At 36.7% G+C, this 22,381-nt stretch overlaps 1 protein-coding gene across 2 annotated transcripts; it reads left to right on the forward strand.

The window, feature by feature from the left end:
- Positions 1 to 11,943: 11,943 nt before the first annotated feature.
- Positions 11,944 to 15,207, forward strand: LOC149156003 (DNA damage-binding protein 1a-like). Of its 2 annotated transcripts, XM_089441493.1 has the most exons (2): positions 11,944 to 12,300; positions 12,364 to 15,207. In XM_089441493.1, exons 1-2 carry the CDS (start codon positions 11,944 to 11,946, stop codon positions 15,205 to 15,207), a joined length of 3,201 nt encoding a protein of 1,066 aa, XP_089297619.1. The 2 variants fall into 2 exon arrangements, with proteins under 2 accessions (XP_089297619.1, XP_089297618.1); XM_089441492.1 differs by having other exon boundaries at positions 11,944 to 15,207.
- The last annotated feature ends 7,174 nt before the right edge of the window (positions 15,208 to 22,381 follow it).

Below are 22,381 nucleotides of genomic sequence, written 5' to 3' on the forward strand. Positions count from 1 at the left end.
CTTCCCGGTTTCCTTGCAATACCCCTTAATTCAACTTCCTTTCCTTCCACAGAAAATTTCATGAAAAGTTCCTGAAAATTAAAAGCTATTATACCCAAGGATTATAGCCATCGGACTCCCAGTACAACATCAACACCACACATTGGAATGGAAAGCATTGGGCTATTCAATACATATTCTCCCATGGATAACTTGATATTATGGCACTTTCTAGAGCAATTTATGGTTCCTCCACTTGCAACCATCACTTGACACTCTGGTGCTGGATATAGGAAGCAATTCAATTCCTTTTCTATCTTATAGTGAATAAAATTACGGGTACTTCCTAAATCAATCAACACTATTACCTTTTTCTTCTTGATTTGTCCTTCTATCTTGATAGTTTGAGGAGTGGTAATTCCAGCCAATGAATTACAAGATAAGGTCAGATTCATTTCTTATTTATCTAGGGTTTGTTCCTGGAGTATATCCTCTTCTTTTGACATTTCTTGTTCCTTTTCTTCCTCCTCTTCACAATCCACGTAGAATAATTTCTTCTCAGCACACTTATGACCTTTAGTGTATTTGCTATCACAACTATAACAAAGCCCTTTTGCTCTTTTTTCTCCCAATTTTTGTGGTGTCAACCTTGTAGGTTGTGGAAGGTTAGGGGCAGCAACACTTCCATATTTATAGTTGTGAGTGGTCGGCTTTGTAGTTGCCATAATTTTTCTTTCCATTGGACCTTCACCATTGTTCTTTTAGTTTCCTTAATTATCACACAGTTTGCTATTTTTGGCAGTTTTTTCGAGCCTTGAATGTCTGAAGCCACTTTGAGGCACTAAACAATGTTTTTTTTTACAAAATTCCTATAGTGATTTCCATGGAAATCACATAAGCAACTATATTCATCGGAGATATCTTTTTGATGAGGTATCATATGCATCAAATGGAGATAATATGACCAAGTTACAACCTCGGGAAGTTGGCTGTCCAACTAACCCCAACAGGGCCCAGAAAATCTTGGTGTTACATCTCCTCGGGTTAGGGTTTTGGTTGTTTAGGGTTTTCTCTTATTGTTTAATAATAAAAAGGCCCTTGAGCCTCATTGTAACTCAGTTCAGAGGCATGTAACCATCACATCTCTTTTGAAAGATAAGCTACCATCACTCGATCTTGTCTTATTTCCATTCTGTTTGTAAGCATATTTCAGTATTAGATCTTAATGAAATGAAGTGTTATTTCAACTTCACCTCTGTATTTATAGTTATATCTGTAACTTGTTTCTTTCATTTTTAGATCTGGATAATTTATTTTATGTAAATATTCATTTTTTCATATAATATATTGCTAAAGCTGAAGAAGATAGTATCCAACACATATGCAATGCCTGAGGGAGAAGGGGTAAGGGGGATTTGGGAAGTTTCTTATCTTATTTGAATTAAAAATTTTGATTTCTCATTCAGTACTTGAACCACCCAACTATGAACAATTATGAAAATGAATGGGAGTGGTATTGATATGCTCTAGGAGTATGGGCTACATACCCATCTTAGAGACTTTTGATTGGCCACATAGCTTGAGTAGGGACCTCAAATTCTCATGCTAAGAGTGTACATGTTTCTAAATAAATGATACTATCTAGAAATGGGGTGGAAGGGGAGGGGGAAGGGTGTGTGTGTGTGTGTGTTTGTAAGAGAGAGAGAGAGAGAGAGATAAGATTGTTCTTGTGAACCAGTGGAATCTAAGAGTAAACAATTGAACCACACATATGGATAATAGTGTAAATTTTATTAGCAGTGATAAATAACCCTCTAAGTCACTGCATACCTATCTAGATTTTGTGAAGTTATTTAAATTGGAAAGGGAAAACAATGTGAATACCTTCAGTCTAAGCGACAAGCCAAAAAATTACAGGAATAGATGGTATTAAATTAGCACATAAGAAACTAAGAAAATAGAATGATTGAGAGACTGCTATATGAGTGAAGGAAAGGCTCCCTTTATGCCATGCAATCCCATAATACCAATACTATGTATGTTAACAAAACCAAACTTACGAATTGAAAGATTGAGCATTTATTTCTTTTATGACTAACTTTACACTATAGTGCTATAGATACTAAACAAAATTAACCACTCAACCCTTTCCTCACAAACATAACAAAAGTTTTTCCCCAAATTTTGTACCTACCTTAAGATTGAACTCCATAGCTGCCTATGGATATAACTAACTTTGTGCTTTATTGTTGTGGGTAGAAAACAATGTTGATCTCTTAGTGAAAAACTATAACATCTGTTAAGGACATAACAAAAGTTCAACCACAAATTTTGTGCATGAATCTATTAATACAATCAATATTTCTCATGTTAATACTAAATTTCCTACTCACCTATGGATACGAGTAACATTTTAAACTTTGACTGAGTTGATAATTACACTGATAGACATGTCTATTTCAAAATGGGCCTTTCACATTTTTAATTTAATTATCAGTAATTACGTGGATGCTAGAGATTTAACCTCCATGAAATATGTGGGTTTATTCATAGTAGTGTTCACACATCAAATGTTAATATCTATCTCCAAATTAGTTATAATCTTTTAATTAATTTATGCCAAATTAATTAATTAAAGGAAATGTGATATGAACACATGTCATATTAGGCATGTGGTATTGATAAGCAATGGTATTGTCATAAGAACTATTTACAAGTTAAAATTTTCCATGGTACTGTAACGTGAATTTTCTTAATTAATGATATTATAACATGTTCTTTATTCTAGAGAATGTGGTTCAACAATTAGGTCAGGATGTTTGGTCTGTAAAAATTTCTGTTTTCCCACCCCGGTTTTCAGTTTCTCCTTATTTCTCCCATGTAGTTAAATGCCCATTCCCATAACCATACATTTAACAGACTGAAAAAAAATAAATATTGCTGAAAACACAAATTCTGGAAATTTTTCAGAATGTTGGAAATTGCAGAATTAAAAATCAGCAATCAAAAATAGCCATTAAAACACATTAAAACATTGATATTTTTGGTCAACTTGACCCTGGAAAAACCCCCTACAACTCTTGGGGAAAACCAGTTTGAGAGCTCTTATTTATTTCTGAAAATTGCCTTTTTACAGTGAGAATTATTCAGCAAAAAATCAGCAAGCAAATTTACAACTTATCTCCTTTCCCGTGCCTCACAGCAATCTGGAAATTACAGCAAACAGGACAACAATAAATGTTGTACGGCCTCCATTTTGTGTGCAGAAAAATCAGCAAACTGCTCCTCGATTTTTGTGCAAAAATCTGCCTTTCACTATGTGCTGAATCAGCTGTACAAATCTGCTCAACTGCTGCCTTGGAATGTGTGCCAAGCTGATGTCTCATTCTCCTCCCTGCTCAGAAATCTCTCTTGCTCTCTTGCTCTCATTCTCCCAATCTGCTCATGAAAGAATGAATGACCTTTTCCTCTTTTTCCTCCTTTAATATAACTCCAAGTGACTTTTGGGTGATCTCTAAATCCAATGGCTGAAATAGATTTAGATCAATCGCTGAGATTAAATGCTCATTTAAATCTCACTTTCTATTTTTTTAATTCACCCCACTTTAATAAAGACCCACTTAGTCATTTATTTCCAAAGTCACTTTTCCTTTCTAATTTTTCATTGACTTTATAAAAGTTACTTTAAAATTAGACTTAGTAACTTTATCACTTAAAGTCACTTTTAAATTAGATTTAACTTTATAAAATTATAAAGTTACTTTAGGAGAAAAATTAAATTCTTTTGGACACTTTTCCCTAGGCCAAAGATCAAAGCCTTAGGGAACCACCTGTCCTCCGGTACCAAATTTCAACACTCCCTCTTACCGAGGAAGGTGTTCCTCACCACACCCATCTTGTCTCTGAAGTAGACATGCTTGCCCCGTGGTAAGGCTTTGGTAAGGATATCTGCAACCTGCTCATCAGTGGAAATATACTCAAGCTTCACAGCTCCCTTCTGAACATAGTCTCTGATGAAATGATATCTGATCCCGATATGCTTTGACCTGTCATGAAATACTGGATTCTCCGTGAGTTTAATGCAACTCTGATTATCACAATAAATCACTGAAGGTCTCAACGGCTGACCAAATAAGCCAAACAACATCTTGCGAAGCCAGATGGCCTCACAACTAGCTAGACTGGCTGCCATATACTCTGCTTCCGCTGAACTCAGTGCTACTGACTGCTGCTTCCGGCTGAACCATGACACTACTGCTGAACCCAACCCAAAACAACACCCTGAAGTGCTCTTCCTATCAGAAGCACAACCTGCCCAATCAGAATCAGTGTATCTTGCTAATCTCACTCCATCTCCCTGCCTGTAGTCCAGACCATAATCCACTGTCCCCTGCAAGTACCGCAAAATGTGTATTGCAGCCACCCAGTGAACCTTCCTAGGCTCACACATAAACTGACTCATCGTGTTGACTGCAAAACAGATATCTGGTCTAGTGTTGACCAAATACATCAAGGAACCAATTAGCTGCCTGTACAATGTGGGATCCACCAACTCGGAATCTGAAGCATGAAGCTTCTTCAAGTTGGTGATCATCGATGTCGACATGGGTCTACAATCCTCCATGTGGAATCTACTAAGGATGTCCATAATATACTTCCCCTGCCCCAGGAAGAAATGCCCCTCCTCCTGCCACACCTCCAAACCCAAAAAGTAATGCATCAAGCCGATGTCCTTCATCTCAAACTCCGCCGCAAGATCTCTCTTGCAGTGCTCTATGAGTCTCTCTGCACCTGTAATGATCAAGTCATCCACATACAGCACCAGAATGAGAGGCTCCTCACCAATCACAATAAAGTAAAGGTTCGGATCTGCCTCACTCTTTGTGAAACCCATCCCCTGCAAATATGTATCTATCCTGGAGTACCAAGCTCTGGGAGCTTGCTTCAGGCCATAAAGGGCCTTCTTCAGTCTGCACACATGGGAGTCCTTCCCATGCACCTCAAAGCCCTGTGGCTGCACAATGTACACCTCCTCCTGTATGAAGCCATTGAGAAATGCAGTCTTCACATCCATCTGGTGGATCTTCCAACCCATCTCTGCTGCTATCGATATAATGGAGCGGATCGAAGTATATCGAGCCACGGGAGCGAAGGTCTCCTCATAATCAACTCCCTCTACCTGGGAGAACCCTCTAGCCACAAACCTCGCTTTGAATTTCTCAATGCTGCCATCTGCAGCATGCTTTACCTTGTAAAGCCATCTGGAAGTAACCGCGGATTTTCCCTCAGGCCTCGGCACCACCTCCCAAACATCATTCTTCATGATAGAAGAATACTCCTCCTGCATGGCCTCTCTCCAGACCTGCTGGCTAGCTGCCTCCTCATAGCTAGAAGGCTCAGAGTCAAGGATGTTGGTAACCATCGCCATATAGCTACAAAACCTCTCATGTGGTCTACTCTCTTTGACTGGCCTCTTCGGCTCAGCAACAAATGTGGCATCTCTCAAGGTGTCCTGAAGCCACTTGGGCTTCCTCTTCCCTGAGCGCACTTCTCCCACCGGAGAATGAAACTCCTCCTCATCATCATCAGTAGCCTGAACTCCTGACTGTCTGTCTGCTGTCCTCCTGCCTGCACCTGAACCTGTAGAAGCTGAGGTACCATGTGAACTGTCCATCAGTGGACTCCCTAGTGAACTGCTTTGCATGCTGCTCGGAGCACCACCCCTCTGGCTCGATGAGCCACTGCTCACTGACGGACCTAACATCCTCATAGATGTACCTCCTGATCCTTCTGATCCCTGCCCACTGGATCCCTGCGACTGACTCAACTGTTACTGAGGGTCTGGCTGATCCAGATACTCTAACTCCCGTGACCTCCTAAAGGCCCTGTCCTCCTCGAACTTCACATCCCGTCTGACAACAACTCTCCTCTGTGCAGGAATGTAAATCCGAAAGGCCTTTGAGGTCTCACTGTAGCCCACAAAGATACCCTTCTCTGCGGTGGGCTCTAGTTTGGTCCTCTTCTCCTTGGGTATATAGGAGTATGTAATGCATCCAAAGATATGAAGATGACCAAGATCATGCTTCTTCCCAGAGAAAGCCTCCTCCGGAGTCATGTGCCCCAAGGCACGATGCGAACTCCTGTTCTGCAAGTAAACAACTGTGTTGCAGGCTTCTGCCCACAAGAACAATGGCAACCCCTGATCATGTAACATGGCTTTGGCAGCCCCTATGATGGATCTGTTCTTCCTCTCCGCAACCCCGTTCTGCTGGGGGTTGTAAGGAAGAGTGAACTCCCTCCTAATGCCTGCCTCCGCACAATAGTCAACAAACTCTCCAAGGGTGTACTCTCCTCCATTGTCCGACCTCAAGGACTTGATCTTTCGACCTGTCTGAGTCTCCACAAGAGCTGTGAACTCCTGAAACCGCTTGAAGACCTCACTCTTGGTCTTCAAAAAATAAATCCAGGTCCTCCTGGAGTGATCATCAATGAATAAAACATAGTACTCATATCCACTCAAGGAAACATGAGACATCCGACCGCTCACATCGGAATGAATCAAATCAAGTATCCCCGTCGCTCTACTGTCACTGCTGGGAAAAGGGGATTTGGCAAACTTGCCCATTGCACAACCTCTGCAAGTATCAAAGTGATCAGTACTGAAATCTGGCACACCTGTAGTGATCTCCCGCAATGTCCTCAAGGCTCCATGATACATATGTCACATCCTGCGGTGCCAAATCTCACACAGCTCAGAACTGCTAGCTCTGCTGTCGGTACTACTGCTCAATGCCAAAAGGGGCTGGAATTCAAACTTGTACACCTTTGCATGGCGTACACCTATCACTCTAGCTGAATCAGCTGGAGTGCCCCTGGGATACATCAACACCTGTCCGCCCCTGAACAGTACCTTATATCCTCTGTCCTCCAAAGCTGAGACGGATATGAGGTTCTTCCTCATCCCTGGCACATAAAGAACCTCTGACACCTTCAAGGGAGGTTTGGACTCCCTCTGAAATGTCACTGTCCCCACCCCGACTGCTCTAACAACTTTGTCATCACCGAGTACTACCTCAATATCAATGCCACTCTCTGAAAGCTCTGAGAAGTACTCACGGACTCCTGTCATGTGACGTGAAGCCCCACTGTCCACATACCAAATACCTGTAGATGCTCCGCTAATCGAGGGAAAAGCATGCTCCCTCTGAACCTGTGTGGCAAGTGATCCTGCACTAGAGGACTCACATGTAGTGAACGCAAACTCCCGGTCAAAACGCCCTGCAAAGTCCCCAATCTCAACTGAAGCTGCCACGTCCTGGTTCTTTCCCTTCTTCTTCTTCTTCTCCGGATACACAACTGCATAGTGTCCCATCTTTTGACAATTCCAACACTTCACCTTGGAATAGTCCTTCTGTGTGTTCCCCGGTTTACCTTTGCCTTTGCCCCCACCACTGCTTGTGGAAGCCTGCTTCTTCCCTTTGCCTTTCTTGCCTCCTGCCACCAGTGTTATGTCCTCATCCTGCTCAACTGGCTTGGCTGCCCCAAGCTGTCCTTTCCTGATCTCTGTCTGAATGCAATCATCCCAAAACCTATCCCATGTGGGAAGGGTCTCACGTGCACAAACCCCATCAACAAAGTTCAACCATGAACAGGGGAGGCCATTCACTGCAATCCGCACCAACTCAGTGGGTGGAATGGCCTCTCCAATCGCTGCCAACTCATCTCTCACATTGGTAATCTTTGTGAGATATCCAGCTGCACTATCATTCCCCATCTTAATGTTCTTCAGCTTCTCCTTCAGGACCATCTTCCGGTTCTCATTGGTACTCTGGTAGAGATTGGACAATGCTGTCCACATCTCATGGGCATTGCTCTTTCCTCTCACATGAAGAATGCAATGGTTTTTGATTCCATCTGGAATCAGCCTCTTACCCTTATTGTTCTTCTTTTTATACTCAGCCAACTGAGTAACATCAGTGGGCACAACAACAGGGTTCTGTGCGGTATGCACCATGATATCCCAGACTTCTGCCTCCTCAAAGATACTCTGCATTCTCTCCTTCCAAACGTTGTAATTTATATGCCCATCCAGCCTATCCTCCACCCTCAATCCCAATGACATCCTGCTGTCCTAAAACTGAAAAATAGCACTGCTGTAGTAAAGATAAAACTGTTGTTTATGAAAAAATCAGCTTGCTGGAATTTTTTGAGTGAAAAATCAGCAACTGTAATTTTTCCTTTTGCTGTCCCAAACTGCCCTTCAGCACTCAAGCTCCGATACCATGTAAAAATTTCTGTTTTCCCACCCCGGTTTTCAGTTTCTCCTTATTTCTCCCATGTAGTTAAATGCCCATTCCCATAACCATACATTTAACAGACTGAAAAAAATAAATATTGCTGAAAACACAAATTCTGGAAATTTTTCAGAATGCTGGAAATTGCAGAATTAAAAATCAGCAATCAAAAACAGCCATTAAAACACATTAAAACACTGATATTTTTGGTCAACTTGACCCTGGAAAAACCCCCTACAACTCTTGGGGAAAACCAGTTTGAGAGCTCTTATTTATTTCTGAAAATTGCCTTTTTACAGTGAGAATTATTCAGCAAAAAATCAGCAAGCAAATTTACAACTTATCTCCTTTCCCATGCCTCACAGCAATCTGGAAATTACAGCAAACAGGATAGCAATAAATGTTGTACGGCCTTCGTTTTGTGTGCAGAAAAATCAGCAAACTGCTCCTCGATTTTTGTGCAAAAATCTGCCTTTCACTATGTGCTGAATCAGCTGTACAAATCTGCTCAACTGCTGCCTTGGAATGTGTGCCAAGCTGCTGTCTCCTTCTCCTCGCTGCTCAGAAATCTCTCTTGCTCTCTTGCTCTCATTCTCCCAATCTGCTCATGAAAGAATGAATGACCTTTTCCTCTTTTTCCTCCTTTAATATAACTCCAAGTGACTTTTGGGTGATCCAAGTGACTTTTGGGTGATCTCTAAATCCAATGGCTGAAATAGATTTAGATCAATGGCTGAGATTAAATGCTCATTTAAATCTCACTTTCCATTTTTTTAATTCACCCCACTTTAATAAAGACCCACTTAGTCATTTATTTCCAAAGTCACTTTTCCTTTCTAATTTTTCATTGACTTTATAAAAGTTACTTTAAAATTAGACTTAGTAACTTTATCACTTAAAGTCACTTTTAAATTAGATTTAACTTTATAAAATTATAAAGTTACTTTAGGAGAAAAATTAAATTCTTTTGGACACTTTTCCCTATGCCAAAGATCAAAGCCTTAGGGAACCACCTGTCCTCCGGTACCAAATTTCAACATAGTCGCCACATGTCGTGTGGTCAAATCTTCGGGAAGACTATATATACCTTAGAGTTGTTGCAGTCGTCGAGTTCTCCTCAAAAAAAAATATGTTATTTAAAATTTATACATATATTGAGACCTTTTGTAATTAGCAATAAAAATGATTTAAAATAAAATTATAATTTGATTATTTTTTTATTTTTTGTTTATAATGTTAAAAATGCAATGTTTTAATGTTTATGATAATAGATTCCTATGGACACTTAATATGACTACACTAGATTATATCAAATTATATGAGATGTTACGTTTTTACATAATCCAACCTAATTAATTTCATTTTTATGGTATTCCAAGGGAGGTGTGACCACCCCATGTTTTCTGCATCAGCACAGAGGGGATCGCGATATAAAGTTCAAGTCATTATGTAAGTAAGACAACCACATTAATAAATGTAGCTGATATAAGCCGATAAGTGTTAATGCATATGAATTCAATATTAGTGTTAATATTTATTTAACATTTATATGTATATGAATTCAATGTTAATGTTAATGTTTATATTAATATTTATATTAATTATATAGTAATAAAAATTATATTATGGAATAATACTAACATTATATTATAAAGACGATAATAATTATAGAAATTTTAATGTCAATTTATAATAATAATTATTATATTATAATAATATGATAATATTATTCATATTATCAATAATATAATAAATATTGATTTCATTAATGAAAGGGATTATTTATATTATAAACCCAATGGATTATAAACTCAGGGGATTTGTATTAAACCTAGGATTAACATTATAAACATTATCAAGAATATTATACCCTAGGAATATGAACCCTTAATTAGTAAACCAAGGGATTGGTATTGTAAATCCAAGGCACTAATAAACCCGACGGTTTAATACTAAAAACTCAAGGGAATAGTATTAAACCCAAGGGATTAATATTGTAAGCCTAAGGTATCTAAACCCAAAGATAACTATTACAAACCCTAAAACAAACATGGTTGACCATGATTATAAACCCTAGGGATTTATATTAAACCTTAGGACTAATATTATAAATCACGGTTGATATTCATATTAAGACAATCTATATCACAATGTGGCGTTGGACCATGGTAGACCATAATTGACCATGGCCAAGCATGTTTGACCAATGTTGACCACAATTGATGATTGTGACCATGGTTGACCATGATTGATTTCTATATTGGGTTTGTGACAACAATCCCAAGGGATTAATATTATAAACCCATGGAATATAAACCCCAAGGTAAATATTATAAACACTAAAATACACCTTAAACACTAACATTAATTTTATAAGTCTCACAATTAATATTATAAAACCAAGGGGTTAATAAACCGATGAGATTAATACTAAAAACCAAAGGAACTATATACTCAAGGGGAATAACATTGAACCCTAGCATTAATATTAAACGTATGAATATAAACCCTAAGATTAATAAACTCAAGGGATTATCATTATAAACCTAAGGGATTAATAAACCCAAGGGACTAACATTGAACCTAAAGGATTATAAACCCAAGGGAATAACATTGAACCCTAGCATTAATACTAAACCATAGAAATATAAACCCTAAGATTAATAAAGTCAACGGGTTATTATTATAAGCCCAAAGGATTGATAAACCGAAGGGATTAATATTAAAAGCCCAAGGGATGAATATTTACAACCAAAGAGATTAATATTATAAACCCAAAGGATTAATAAACCCAAAGAATTATAAACACAAAAATTTTATATTAATTCTAGGGTTAATATTATAAAACCTATCAATAAAATATTATACAGTTAGAATAATAAACCCAAAAGATTCATATTAAAAACCTAAAAAAATAATATTAAACCCAATAAATTAATATTGTAAACCTAAGAAATATAAACCCTAAAATAAATATTATAAACCTTAAAACAAACACCCTAAGATAAATATTATAAACCTTAAAACAAACATAGTTAACCATAAATAAATATTATAGACCTTAAAACAAACATAGTTAACTTAAAACAAACATAGTTAACCATAAATAAATATTATAGACCTTAAAACAAACATAGTTAACCATAAATAGACCTTAAAACAAACATAGTTAACCATAAATTTATTTAACCATAGTTAACCATAAATTTATTTAAATATTATAAAACAAACATAGTTAACCATAAATAAATATTATAAAAACAAACATAGTTAACCATAAATTTCATAATAAATTTCGTAGTCAAATAATATATCAAATATTCATATAAATTTCGTAGTCAAATAATATATCAAATATTCATAGTCAAATAATATATCAAATATTCATATAAATTTCGTAGTCAAATAATATATCAAATATTCATTTTTTTTGGGTGGCATTCCAATGGAGTTAGGACCACACCACTATTCATTTTTTTTTGGGTGGCATTCCAATGGAGTTAGGACCACACCATGTTTTCTACGTGGGAAGGGATGGCTATATAAAGTTCGAGTCATTATGTAATAATAATGTGTCCCTACGGTCATATTACTAATATCTGTTCGATCTCGTGTTAGGAACTTTCGTTTAGTGTGTGGGATAACTTCGAAATCTCAGGTCGGGAGCAATATGAGCATGTGGAACTATGTCGCAACTGCTCAAAAGGCCACCAGTGTTACTCATTCCTGCGTGGGAAGCTTTACCAGTCCTCATGACATTAATCTCATTATTGCAAAGTGCAGCAGAATTGAGATTCATCTTTTCACTTCGGAGGGTTTGCAGCCATTGCAAGATGTGCCCATCTACGGACGAATTGCAACACTAGAACTTTTCCGGCCTCATGGAGAGCTGCAGGATTCTCTTTTCCTTTCAACAGAAAAATATAAGTTCTGCATTCTTCAGTGGGACACGCAGGCTGGTGAAATTATTACCAGGGCAATGGGAGATGTCTCAAATCGTATTGGGCGTCCCACAGAATGTGGGCAGATGTGTAGCATTGATCCTGACTGTAAGCTCATAGCACTCCACCTATATGTTGCTGCATTGAACGTTATGCAATTGGACAGCAAGGGAGAACTTGAAGAGTCTTTCATCATCAGGCTAGAGGAACTTCAAGTTTTAGATATCAAGTTCTTATTTGGTTGTCCAGACCCTACAATTGCTGTGTTATATGAAGATAATATAGGGAGAAGGCACCTCAGGACATATGTAGTGGATCTAAGAAACAGGGATTTCAAATTGGGGCCGTGGTTAAAGGTAAATCTGGATAGTAGTGCCGGCGTGTTAATACCAGTTCCAATACCTTTAGGTGGTGTTCTTGTCATTGGTGAGGAGACAATTTGTTATTGCAGTGCTTCTGTATACAAACAAATCCCTGCCAGACCCAACTCTATGACTATCACTAATGCTTATGGTAGAGTTGATCCGGATGGTTCTCGATACCTTCTAGGTGATCTCTCAGGGTTTCTGCATTTGCTTGTCATCATACGTGAAGGGCGAAGGGTTACTAGTCTCAAGCTAGAACTTCTAGGAGAGACATCTGTTGCTTCAACAATTTCTTATTTAGATAGTGGACATGTGTACATAGGGTCGAGCTATGGAGATTCACAAATTATTAAACTACATCAGCATCCAGATGTTTCAGGCTCACATGTAGAAGTTTTGGAAAGATTTGTAAACATTGGTCCCATAACAGACTTCTGTGTTGTAGATGAGGGTCAAGCACACGGCCAAGTTGTTACCTGTTCTGGAGCTTTTAAGGATGGTTCTCTTCGTATAGTCCGCAGTGGGATTGGAATCAACGACCACGCATCAGTAGAGCTTCGGGGCATAAAGGGAATTTGGTCATTACGATCTTCAACTCTTGACATATTTGATACTTTTCTGGTTGTCAGCTTCGTTACTGAGACTCGTATACTTGAAATGAATTCGGAGTATGAGCTGGAAGAAACATATATTGAAGGATTTATCTCTAATGCTAACTCCTTATTTTGCCAATATGCTATTCATGACCAACTTGTTCAGGTGACGGACAGTTCTGTGAGGTTAGTGGGAGCACTGTCTCGAAAGCTATTGACTGAATGGAGAGTGCCCCCTGGATTTTCTATAATTGTAGCCACAGCTAATGCTACTCAGGTTCTTTTGGCCACTAGAACGGGTAACCTTGTCTACCTGGAAATTGGAGAGGGATCCCTTACAGAGGTGAAACATTTGGCCATTGAGTTTGATGTATCATGCCTCAATATAAATCCTATTGGTGATGATCCTCTGCGTACTGAGTGGGCAGTTGTTGGTCTCTGGAAAGACTATAGCATTAGGGTTTACTCTCTTCCCCATCTGAAATTGATTACAGGACTGAAGGTTGAAGAAAATGTACCCCCTCGGTCTACTCTTCTTTGTAGATTGGAAGGGATTTGTTACTTGCTATGTGGTCTTGGGGATGGGCACTTATTTAACTTTATATTTGATATGAGCAGTGGGGAATTATCTGATAAGAAGAAGATTCAGTTGGGTACGAAAGCTATTAGTCTTCACACTTTTTGTTCTAAGAATTCAACGCATGTTTTTGCAGCGTCAGACAGGCCCACAGTCATTTACAGTAACAAGAGGAAATTGCGCTACACAAATGTGAATCAGAATGAAGTTAATCACATGTGTTCATTCAGTTCAGAGGCATTTCCTAGTGGCCTTGCCATTGCAAATGAAGACATGCTTACTATTGGGTCAATAGATGACATTCAGAAACTTCACATTCGTGCAATTTCACATGGAGAACATCCTCGTCGAATTTGCCATCAGGAGCAGTCTCGCACATTTGCCCTCTGCAGTGTGAAATATTCTGCTGATTCAGATATGCATTTTGTGCGACTATTAGATGATCAAACATTTCATATTATTTCATCATACCCACTTGATGTTTATGAAAATGGATGCTCAATACTAAGTTGTTTATTTACAGACGACAACAATGTATATTATTGTGTCGGGACAGCTTATGTGTTGCCTGAGGAGTCCGAATCTAGCAAAGGCCGAATTCTGGTCTTTTTGGTTGAAGATGGGAAATTGAAACTTGTGACTGAGAGGGAAACAGAGGGAGCTGTATATAATTTGAATGCATTTAATGGAAAGTTGCTTGCTGGTGTCAACCAAAAGATTCAGTTGTATAAATGGATGCCCATTGACGATTCTTCACAAGGGTTGCAGTGTGAATGTGAATATCTTGGTCGTACAGTTGCACTCTATGTTCAGACTCGTGGAGATTTTATCGTCGTCGGGGATTTGATAAAATCTATTTCTTTGTTGCTATACAGGCCTGAGGAACGAGCTATCGAAGAGAGGGCTCGCGATTTCAATCCAAATTGGATGACCTCTGTTGCAATTCTGGATGACGATATATACCTAGGAGCAGAGCACAATTTCAATCTTTTTACAGTGAGGAGAAAGAGGGATGCTGCAAGTGAAATAGAGGGGGAAAAACTGGAAGTTGTAGGGGAATACCACCTCGGGGATATTGTTAACCGATTTAGGCGTGGATCTCTTGTCATGTGTGTGCCAGATTCAAAATCCAACAAGATCCCTACAGTTATATTTACAACAGTAAATGGGGTAATTAGTGTGATCACATCTCTACCTGAGGAGCAATACCAATTTCTTGAAAAGTTGCAAATGAATCTTGTGAAGGTGATCAAAGGAGTAGGGGGTTTGAACCACGAGGAATGGCGGTCATTTAGCAACGAAATGAGGAATACTGATGCAAAAAGGTTCCTGGATGGTGATTTGATCGATTCATTCCTTGATCTCAGAAGAAATAGGATGGAAGAAATTGCAGCTGCAATGGGTGTTACGGTAGGGGAGCTATGCGATAGGGTGGAAGAGCTGAACAGGTTACATTGATATAAAGATAATTCACGAACATTGAAGCATCTAGTTTTGTCACATTTGTTCTATCACATTAGGATGTTAATGTATTTATCACCACATAGTAATAAGGATATTTCTTTGATGCAATGTAATATAAATTATTTGGTGGTTTAAAAGACGATATCAATTTTTGTTCACCACATTGCAACATCTATTTATATTCAACACAGAGTAACATCAACATTGGTTTGTTACTTATAATCTCAATGTCTTTGGTTTGTTACTTATAATTTCAATGTCTTTATTGTTACATTGCACCATAGCTTTTTATTTGTGGTCAAACTTATATTTGTCACATTGGGGGTCAAATTTTAATTTTTATCTGTAATGTTTAAATATTTATATATCTAATTATATATAATAAAAAAATTAAAAGTAGAATTATGTTTATTTATTTTACTTTAATTTCTTTCAACATCAAACTTTATTAATTGATAAATCTTTATTAATTACTTAATGTTATTTGGATAATTATTTAACTAAGATTGCTATGTTTAACCATGTTTATTGTGGTTAATGTTTTTTTACCATAGCTAAACAAGTTTGAAGATGAGAGAATATGAATCACATACTAAATTATAGTTGATTAGGGTTGACCAAGATAACAGTTGAATTTGTGTTTGTTATATTGTGATATTGATTTATATTTGGCACACATTGACATCATGATCCTTTGTCACTAAATTAAAGTTTCTATTTTCCATTTTATTAATGTATATTCCTTTCTATTTTATCTACATTTCAATGCTATTATCAACATTGGTTTCTTACATTATGACCTCAATGTTTTCATTGTCATACTCTAATATGGATATTTTTGTTTGATACATTGTAATGTGATTTTTTGGTCATTCAAAATACAATATTAATTTGTGTTTCACATTGTGGCATTGATTTAATTTTTTCAAATAACAATGTCAACATTATCACATCATAAACATTATCACATCATAAAGTAGATGTTCTTTTTGTTACAAAACATTTTCAATTTAATTTTATCACATTGTGACTCACCTTTAGAGAGATTGCCCATCAATATTGGTTACAGCTATGTCAAATTTTAATCTATATTTTTAGTCTTTAAATATCTAATTTTTAATTATTTATAAATCATTAAAAAATCACAATTATACTTATTTCAGATTTTATTATTTAAACGCCAAACTTATATATTTACATTTAAACTCTATAGCATGACTCAACTTCATTAGGAATAGATGGTAATTTTTAGATATCCAAAAACAAATATATAAAATAGTATATATAAAATGAATTTTCATATATATATAACTTACTATCATTAATTTTATTATCAATATAAATCTATAAAATCCTTTAAATATAATAAACATTTTTATATTATATATTTATTCAATAATTATTTAAAATTTACAATAAAAATATATAAATTATTTTATTTCTAGGAGATATAAATTATTTTAATGCTATGTAATTACAGATGTTGTCAATATTATTAGTTTGAAATCTAGATATTCAATCTCAATTTTGTAATAATTAAATTAATTAATTAATTTAAAACTTTATAAATTTATTAAAACTCAATCATTATTTTATTAAAAATTATAATACTTATATACAATACACGTATATAAATGTGTATATAAACTTTTTTTTGGTGTAGTTTTTAGTGCGACTTTTTACAAGCTTTTCCGTGGGTTTTTCCGGTCAAATTTCTCTAAAATCAGGTAGCAATTTATTGGAATCGCAAGTTTCATAGGTAATTTATGCACAATCAAAGCGTACTAGAGGTTTTTCAGGGTGCTGAATCTAAATATGCAGTTAAAAAACCATTTTAAATAATACAAATCAAGATTTAACCTCAATTTTTCCAGTCCAATTCCGTCACCGGAAACTCCAAAAAATCCCATTAAAAACAACTCCATTTTTTTTATCAAATATATATGTTATTATTGTGACAACTTCAGTGTAAAATATGCAACGTAACTATTAAAGCATATAAATGTATCTCCTTGCTTATAAAAACATTAAATATGGTCTTTTTTTTTTTCATATTTAAATTCATAATAGAGATATAACATAATCAAGTATAAAATTAACTCATCAATTTAATATATCTGAAAACACATTTCCTCTCGTCTTAGGTTTTGTAATCACCTATTCATTGACTCGGTATGGTTAGCTGAAATTTTTAGTAATCATAGTGGAATTCTCGTTTTGAACATGAAGTATAGACCATAACAAGTTCGGTTCTTCCCGTGTGATAAGTTTCATATGGAAAAAGTGAGCATAGTATATGCATAGAGGCATCTTTGCATATAGAAATATATTACAATTACAAAATGTGAATACAAATGAGCCCTATAATTACCATTATAGATTTATTTATATGCTTTAAATCCATTATATCCTTCTTGGTGTTGTTGGTTTGTTTTTAAATTTAATGATATCCATTTATTTTTTTTGTAAGCTAGTGCGGTACTCGATTTCCATTACTATGAAAACATTGGACAAATACATAATATAGACAGGTCATCGCCCGCCCTTAAGGGAAACCAGGCTAACCATTTGAAATGTTTGAAAGCCATCCAAAAACAAAAGATAACCAGTCTTTCTATCCATGCGATATAAACAGCTAAGCTTACTACTAAGTCAGAGTCCTTGTCTTTCAGCATATATATAAACAAAACAGGAAAGAACCAACCAGATTAAAAAACTGCTGCACTACTGCAAACATGGCTGTTAATATTGGGTCTACTGCAACGGAACCTCTTGCTCCTTCGTCGGCAACCTCTCCTTCTCCAGCTTAACCCCCAAACCGCCCGTCTGTAACAGCGCCACAATGTCATCCATTTTCTTTTCTTGCATCATAAGAATAATCTGAATATTTTTCAACTCTTTCTTCATGGTGGGAATGCCCTGAATCAACTCCGCCATCTCAAGAGCCACCTGTTCCATGGCTTTAGCTAGTAACCTCTTCATCCCCCAGTACACGTGCAACGACTGTTTGTAAAGTGACCGTCTGCCACGGGTATGCCCAGGATCAGGTAAGTATTGTTCCCAATCGCCCATCTCAGGCTCTGAATAACCCTGCAAAGCTTCATCTTCCATTTGTTCAATCATCATGCGGATATCCGGATGAGTATCTGTGACATACGCAGCTTCTGCCTCCTGCAGTCGATGCCTGATATCCTTCTTGCCCCGTTTATATCGTCGACCCTCAGTGGCAGCCCCCTTGCCAAGATAATGATATCCATTTTATTGTGATCTTTGTAAAAAGTTTTTTTTGGTTCGAATATCATGGTTTACAACTTGAGCAAACTATTGGTTTGTTTTTAAATTTATTGATATTATCCTTTTTATTGTGATCTTTGTAAAAGGTTAATTTTGGTATACGAATATCATGGTTTAAAACTTGAGAAAACTATTCCTTTTTATGATTACTTTTATGGGTGTCACCTTCCAAAAATTTAGAAGAATAATCCCTTCAGTATTTTCTGAGTTGGAGTTGAAAGGAATATCCTATTGCCCACTTATGCTTATTGCTTTTCAATATGTTCTCGACCAAACATTAATCAAATAACTTTATTTTTAATTTGAAATTAAGGTTTACTATTTGATTTTATAACTTATTTATAGATAATTTTAAATTTTTTTATTCAATGGTGAGTGAAAGAGGACTACGCACTTGTTTCACACTGGTCAATGCATGCAAGGGGGATGCAATGACGGAGAAGTTGGTAATGAACTTTTTCTAGTATTGTACTACGTCCAAAAAGCTATGAACCTTTGTAAGATTGGTGGGCTTAGGCCACTTCACAATCAAATCAACTTTAGAAGGATTTATTTTTAATTGTCTACCTCCAACAATGTGACCCAAGTAAACCAAAGAGGTCTTACAAAATTCATACTTAGACATTTTGACATACAATTTTTCTCTTTGCAAAACATTAAACACCTTTTTGACATGACTCACATGATCCTCCCATGTCTTACTAAAAACAAGAATGCAATCAAGATACATAAGTACAAAATCATCAAGAAAAGGCCTGAAAATATCATTCATCACCCTCATGAATGTAGTCGGAGCATTGCATAGTCTGAATGGCATCACTAGCCATTCAAACAACCCTTGTTTTGTCTTGAATGCAGTCTTCCATACAACTTGTTCTACAATCCTGACGCGATGATAGCCACTACACAAGTCTAGTTTTGCGAAATAGATAACATCTTTCAATTGATCTAATAAGTCATCAATGCGAGGGAGAGGGTACCAATTCTTCATCGTTATTTTGTTGAGTTCCCTGTAGTCCATGCACATCCTCCATGTGCCATCCTTTTTTGGCACCAACACAATGGGTGAACCACATGGAGAAGAAATTGGCCTTATGACCCCTTGGTTCAACAATTCCTACACCTGTTTCTTTATCTCCTCCATCTCAATCGTTGACAACCTATACATACCAATATTTGGTAAAGAACCATCATGCTGCAAGTGAATTTCATGTTGGATTTCACGCTTTGGAGGAAACCTAAATGGTTCCTGAAAAAACCCATTATAATTAGAAACAATTTCATAGAATTATTTTTTATGAGTTGGATCACAACTTTGGAAAGCATGCACCCTTTTCTATAATTGATCAATCTCTTCATCTGACCTGCACTTATAATACTGACACTGATCTTGGCACAATGAGCTCTAACAATGTATTCCACCTCATCTTTCATGAGATAATACTTGTTTTCATGGCGCAAGAAAATTGCTTTCCTATCATACAAATATGGACTCCCAAAGACAATACCACAATTATCCAAAGGTACAACATCAAGGTCAACCTCATCTACTAGTTTGAATGCAATCACAAATCTAGCCCTACACTATTTGGTTGCATGTAATTTCAATTTGTCACACACCCAACAAATATGGTATGGTTTCAGATGAGGCTTGGTCTCTAAATCTAATTTCTTAACCAGGGATTCTATAATCAAATTTTCTTATGATCCTGAATCAAACAAGGTTTCCATTTTAGTATGCTTCATCATAACTCTAACGTGGAACAATTCAGTTCTCTTTCGTTCATTAACAAGAGACTCATTCGAAGTGCTTGTACTTGCATGCAATTCATAATTTTTATTAGCATTAAGAGAAAGGGTACCTTGTATGCCCACTGATGTGATCTGTGTCTCATCACTGGAGTCGAATCCATGGTCCTGCTACATGGATGCCACCATATTTGGCTTGCTCTTTCCACCAAATCTCTTTGGCTTCAACTCTGGATGCAACTTCCAATAGTGTTCATCATTATGGCCTTCTTGCAATGTGTGCAAGATGAATTTTCTCCTTCTTCCTTCTTGGTTCCAACTACCTTCTAGTCCTTTTCCTTTCCTTTTCCCTTGAACTTGTCATTATGACGTTTGAAAGATGATTTCTTAGGTTGATCTTCTTTGTCATTCTTTCCCCTACTTTCAAGGTGAATGGCCTGCACACTCACCCCATCTGTAGTATTAGGCTCAAATAATAACAAATAATTCCTTATGTAACTATGTAAAGCACCAATATACTTTGTTACAGTTTCTGATGAAACAAGTGAAATGCCAAAATTTAAAGCTTGTTTTCTAAAATCTTATGTGAATCTTTGTACATTTTGACCCCTTCTTTGTCTCAAATATTTCCATTCCATTAAAGCCTTTTGTTGATAACCCAAAGGATAATATTAATATTTTAATGCATAAACAAAATTGGACCAAGAAGAAAGGATATTACCCAAGTTTTTGCTACCTTTATGCAACTTTCTCTCCCACAAAACAAGAGCAATGCCACTCAGCCGAAGAGATACTAATTGGATCTTGGCCTCATCTTCCTCGATCTGCTGAATCTAGCAATAAACCTTGATATGTCTAATCGAATTGTTTAAATTCTCTGCATTACATTCTCCATTATATGTGGGAAAATAAAACTTTAGAGTCTCGCTTAAAAAATGTCTTTTTAGATGCATTCCTATGATGCCTATTAGAATGATAAGAAGAGGAAGAAGAAGAATTGTCACTGGTGGATGGAGAGCGAGGGGGATCTTCTCCTCCACCTCCATGGTTTACTGAGGTATGATCATCGAGCTCTTTCTTCTCAGGCTTGATTGTCTTCACATATTCTATAAACAACTTTTCAACTTTCTTTGCCATCGTGAATAATATCTTGCGATAATTTCGCTCTTCCTACAACCGAGCTTCCTCATCTGCCATTTTATGTATTCATACTACACACCCCGCTTCGATATAAAAGGATTTGAGTTTTCCTTCTCCTCTTTAGAGCATGTTCGTGGTTCGCATTCACTCATTCAACTCACATCAATAAGACCTACTTTGATACTAAACTTGATCCATATCTTTTACTTCAGGGATGCATACAAAATTGCACTTAAAAGAGCATGTAACCAAGTGACATAAACACATAAAATAAGAAGAATTCAAAATAAACCATGAGATCATATGCAAAAAAAACAACTTGTTAATGGATTTCAACCAATGTGGGTTATGTCTCTGGGCCCTACTCAATGTGGGGAGGCCTCTTTCACTAATTGGGAGTGAAATCAAATTAAAAGCAATTACAAAGTGACACCTTATACCTCCACTTCCGGGGATGGCATGAAAACATAGGCTTCTGCTGAAGAAATAGGATTCATGGTTGGAATCTTGGCGAAAAATTGAGAAAATGACTATAAAGTCAACCGTGTTCTGGTTTGGTCAAAATTTGGCCTCCGGGAATCTCAAAGTTTCCCTCTCGAGGATGGACTGAAGTTTGGTAGATCATGTGATGAAATTTATTGAACCTCTACATTCCTTGTGGAAAACTAAGTAAAATGAGTATAAACTCAGTATATTTATGCTTTGGTGAATTCTGAGGCTCTAAGGAATTTAAAGATTCCCTACAAGATTTCCTAGAATATTCCTAGAGAATATTCCTCATAATATTCCATCTGTACAGTTCACGAAATTCGTGATGAAGGGCATAGATTCTAGCAGTGGAAATTTTTTGTTGTGTCTCACACTTGGTGCACTCGCTCTCCCCCTACGCTCACTGGCAAAAGTGGTTTAAATACAATTTCCATAGCATCGTTTTTACTAACCACTTAGTGGTATATTGGTGATACTTCCCAGTTTGGGGCTGGAG

The sequence above is a fragment of the Pinus tabuliformis genome, chromosome 9 (assembly GCF_031772625.1).
Source record: "Pinus tabuliformis cultivar Carrire ecotype Pingquan chromosome 9, CPIR1, whole genome shotgun sequence".
Lineage (NCBI taxonomy): Eukaryota > Viridiplantae > Streptophyta > Pinopsida > Pinales > Pinaceae > Pinus > Pinus tabuliformis.